The sequence below is a fragment of the Microtus pennsylvanicus genome, chromosome 11 (assembly GCF_037038515.1).
Source record: "Microtus pennsylvanicus isolate mMicPen1 chromosome 11, mMicPen1.hap1, whole genome shotgun sequence".
Taxonomy (NCBI): Eukaryota; Metazoa; Chordata; class Mammalia; order Rodentia; family Cricetidae; genus Microtus; species Microtus pennsylvanicus.
In genome coordinates, this window is record NC_134589.1 from 24,210,317 (window position 1) to 24,215,215 (window position 4,899).

Below are 4,899 nucleotides of genomic sequence, written 5' to 3' on the forward strand. Positions count from 1 at the left end.
TCCGGTGGACATCCTATTTCAAACCACCACACTTATGCCTCCCTTTTTTTTTCTTTTAAAAATATGTATTATGTATACAATATTCTGTGTGCCTGCCTGTAGGCCAGAAGAGGGCACCAGACCCCATTACAGATGGTTGTGAGCCACCATGTGGTTGCTGGGAGTTGAACTCAGGACCTTTGGAAGAGCAGGCAATGCTCTTAACCTCTAAGCCATCTCTCCAGCCCCTCCCTTACTTTTTGCAGCTGCCCACCCCACTGGTTCCTTCTCACTGAGGTTTGGAAGTCCTCAAAGACCTGGGAATCTGGTTGACTGCCCATAGTACATGGTACCTAACTGCAGCTCACCTCAGCACAGGCTGTGAAGCCTTGTCAGTTCACCGACTCATTTGCAAAATGGAGGTGGTGAGCCCCACTTCATTATATTGTGAGGATTAGTTGGCTCACAGGAATCACCGAAAACCTTACTGGCAGCCACTACCACAGCTAAGTGAGAAATTAACTACCAGACCCATTTAAATAGGCTCACAATAGCCCGTCTGGTCCTAGAGCGGGCTACTGCACAGCCATACCAGTATTTTTCTGACTAGGACCAGGCTGCTTGACATATGCCCCAAATCTCTGGAGAATGGATGCATAATCACTTAAACCTATGCACTAGAGAAATAGGCAAAACCTCAATTCCTGGTGCTGCTTCTGAGCTGCTGTGTGAGGCAGCTTCTGGGTTTTCATTTTATATTCAGCCTATTTCCCCACACACTACCTTGGAGAAGGTAGGTCTGACTCTGCAAGCCATGTAACCCTGCCTCTTTGACAGACAGCTTCTATTGGGTTCTAAGCTAGAAACCAGGCTGGCCTTGAACTTCTCTAAACCATTTTCAAGAGCTAGAACCACAAGTATCAGGTCACCATGTGTCCAATAAAGGGCAGTTTTGAAATACAGTATTTTGAAGGTAAGGGTAGAAGCCACCCCTTGTATCCCTTCTAATTTTACAAAAACCACCCCACAGAAACAAGGTTAAAAAAAAAACACCCCCTACAATAATCTACAAAACTTGAAATGGCTGACATCCTCCCAGGCTCATGTGGTCAGCTGGGGCCCTCGAATGATTAAGATGCAGCAGGCAGAACTGCCAAAAAAGAGGGCACCAGGCAAAGGCTTGTTTTATTTTAATGACTGATCCACCTGAGGCCACAGGCAGCCCACTATGTACAGACTCGAGGAAAGCTCTATTTCTTGGTCTCTTCCTCCTTGGACAGAGTCTTGATGATCTCCTCCTTCTTGGCCTGGAGGCGCTCCTCCCGGCGCTTTCTTGCTTCCTTGGTCTTAGACCTGCGAGCCTCAGCCTGGTCACTAGTACAAAGGAAAAAGATTATCAGTCTGCGGACAGGAACAGCTAGGGAAGCAGACGCCCCAGACTCTACACCCTCAGAGCTCCATCACCCCAAGGAACAGCAGCTGCTGTCCCGCCAGCCCGTTGCCAATGGGCAGGTGGCATGGGAACATGCAAGCCAACAGCTGTGCTCCTAACAGATGCAACACCAGGAAGCACCAGATCCCTCAGTAGTACTGTCACAAGGCAACTCTAAAAGAAACTTACGCCAGGAGCTTCTTGCGGGCCTTGTCTGCCTTCAGTTTGTGGATGTGCTCCATGAGAATCCGCTTGTTTTTGAAGACATTCCCTTTGACCTTCAGGTAAAGGCTGTGATACCTGTATGGTCAATAAATAGCTCTGGTTAGCAATGGGACCAGAGATGGCACCTGTGGGCTGCTTCTCTCCCCAAGTCACTCAGCCGGTTCAGAGTCTGTTTCCCATTACCACAGGGACTACCATTCCCAAACCAAACCTCCTTGGGCAGCCTACATGGAACCTGCCTAGTAAACCAGTTCTTGGGCTATTCTGATAGTACAGGGAAACCAAGAAAGCAACCCTACTAGAATTAGATAACCCAAAGTCACTGAGAGAGATCTACGAAAAGACAAAACCAACAAAGTGGCTTACATATGGCGGTCAATCTTCTTGGATTCACGGTATCTCCTGAGGAGGCGGCGCAGGATCCGCATTCTTCTCATCCAGGTCACCTTCTCGGGCATTCGGGCATTGGCAGTACCCTTCCGCTTTCCTGTTGAAAGTTATGGACTGGACTCTAGGTAATAGCTTTAAGCTCACTGTTAAGTCAGTTACTAGACACAGCCAAGTTCACCTCACTTAACCCTTTCATTTTAAACAATATTACTCCCAAATGTTTAACTCAATTTCTCCTCTGGGGAGAAGCATCAAAGCTGGCCTTGGAACTGATATCTACCTGCTAAATGTGCAAACACGGAAAGTATTGTCCTCTTATTCTATAAGCATGCTGTTACGATAGGACAAAAGGTAACGACAGCTGGGCCGTGGTGGTGCACACTTTTAATCCTAGCACTAGGGAGGCAGGCGGATCTCTGTGAGTTCAAAGCCAGCCTGGTCTTCAAGAGTTCCAGGACAGGATCCAAAACTACAGAGAAAGCCTATCACCAAAACCTAAAACCCCACAAAAACACACAACCAAAAGCCCCCAAATCAGCATGGCTTTGGATGCAGTGTGACCCTAACTCATCTCTTTAAAAACAGCCCTAGAAAGCGGTTTCTCAAAACTATGTGGGGCACGTGCACACCTATGTCCAGGTGTCTGTGAGTCACCTGACATGAGTGTTGGGAACCAAACCTCCCATCCTCTACATGAGCAGTAAACAGTCCCAATTTCTCCACCACCCCCCCCAGTTTAAAAATACCCAGTATAAACCCCAGCATAGAGACTTAACATTAGCATTTTTCTCCCAAGAATAAACACAACTCAGTGCTAATTCCAACTTGTATCCATGCAAAAGATACAAAGCGGCAAAATAAAGATCACCAGAATTAGTGCCAACTTCAACAGTCTTTCCACAATGACTGGAACTGAACCCAGATGACTGCTCTACCATTGAACTAGATCTCTGTCTGAACCCATTATTTAATAGGCAGGAGAAAGGGAAGACTGTTCTCACCTATGCCCATATGCCTGCCCTTCCGTCGAGCCAAAGTGTTTTTCCGGCATCGAGCCCGGGAATGCACAGTCACAGGCTTCCGGATGATCAGCCCATCTTTGATCAGCTTCCGTATCTGCTGACCTGGGAAAGCATTAATTCACCTGTGTAGTTAGCAAAGGCCTAGCCACAAACTCAAATAGAAACAGTGCTTATATCCTTGACCCAACATTCTCAAAAGATGAATTCCTGGTGTACTTTTTTTTCTTTTGAAAAAGCCATTTCTAGTTTTTAAATATTTCACAGCATACTTAGTGTACCTGAAATGTGGACGCAACACAGGATGACTTGGAGTCACCTGTCAGGAAAACAATATACTAACAAGCCTCTGCTTATGTCCTGAAGCCTCATCAAACACCCTTCTAGTCCTCAAATCTCTCTTCACACTTCCATTCGGCAGGCTGCAGAGATGGCTCAGTGGTTAAGAGCACTGACTGCTCTTCCAGAGGGTCTGAGCTCAATTCCCAGTAACCACATGGTGGCTCATAGCCACCTGTAATGAGATCTGGTGTCAAGGCACCAAGCAGACAGAACACTGTGTACACACACACACACACACGTCATCTTGCACACAGTTTAAAATCTACACTGGATAGTTGCAGTAATTTCCCTCCTAGTTTCAGGCAAATAAAGGACCTGCATTTTTTACCCCATTTTATGGCTCCCGTAGAATGTGAGCCTTCTAAGGGCCATAAAAAGCCAACACATTTGCGATGTCCTTTACCTGAGGCAAGTAGGAGGTGAGGGTGAAGGATTATACTTACGGGAGTTGGCATTGGCGATTTCATTGGTCTCGTTGGGGTCCAACCAGACCTTCTTTTTACCACAGCGCAGGACGCTGGAGGCAAGCCTCTTCTGTAGCCTGAGCATACTGGGGAACACAGAAAGCAGTATTAAGCCCTGGAAGCCACTTCTGGACAACGGCAAACACAAGCAAAATCTTCCCTCCAAAGTCTCGATATTGTTTGAAAAATACGCATTATTGTCTACACATCGTTACTACTAGGGCCAAATACACTTTCTAGTCCCATAATTCTTGCCATCCCTTCGTGTTCCATAACCATTTCCAAATCAAGATCGTTGCTAAGGCTGTGGGGGGTGCATGCAGATGTAAGAAAACTTAAGTTCGAACTAAGGATCTAAAAGGAGACTTGAGCCCGTTCAGGTATTTAGATATAGTTAGGATTTGGTGTTAAGGATCAGACAGACGCCAATGGATCAGGGCTGTGACGTAGCCTGTTTACCCAGAAGGGCAGGCGCTTGCTGGGTTCTTTGTCACAGTAACAAACGCCGTCCAGCCGTCCTTCCAGTTTGTTACATCCGTCCGATTGGAAGCCTCCCTGGAGGCTCACCCTCGGCAGACGGAGGCCTGGGCTTGCCCAAGACTTGTCCCACGTCACATGGCGGAGGTCCGCTAAGCGCCAGGCACGCCAGGGAGCCACAAGCGGCCCAGATGCCGCCGCTCTACCCGCGCAGTCGCCCGCGTTGCAAGCCGAGCGGAGAGCAGCGCTCGTGGGAGATTCTCTCCAGGCCCCGGCGTCCCGCACCCCACCCTCCCCAGGCCCAGGCCGCGCGTGCTCGCGTCCTCCCCTCGCTCCCGGCGCTGCCGCACCACGCCCGCCTCCCTCTCCTCTTTGCCATCCGGGGTCGTGGCACTGATCCCCGCCAAACCCCGCCGGACCCATCGGCCGAGAACCGAGAGCCGCGCGCGCTCACCTCATGGCTGCGGACGCAGCAGCGAAAGGAAAGAGCTTGCTGGTCGCGGGCTCCTCCCATTATCTGAGAAGGGGAGAGCCCAAGCCCGACCCCATGCTCATCTGTATTTCCACTCCG

General features: G+C 49.1%; 1 protein-coding gene across 1 annotated transcript; it reads right to left on the bottom strand.

Moving 5' to 3' along the window:
• Positions 1–1,154: 1,154 nt before the first annotated feature.
• Positions 1,155–4,899, bottom strand: Rpl19 (ribosomal protein L19). The gene is made up of 6 exons (XM_075990865.1): positions 4,783–4,899; positions 3,831–3,937; positions 3,028–3,150; positions 2,003–2,123; positions 1,601–1,711; positions 1,155–1,353 (listed from the first exon to the last, which is right to left on the bottom strand). Exons 1-6 carry the CDS (start codon positions 4,785–4,787, stop codon positions 1,230–1,232), a joined length of 591 nt encoding a protein of 196 aa, XP_075846980.1. The 5' UTR covers positions 4,788–4,899; the 3' UTR covers positions 1,155–1,229.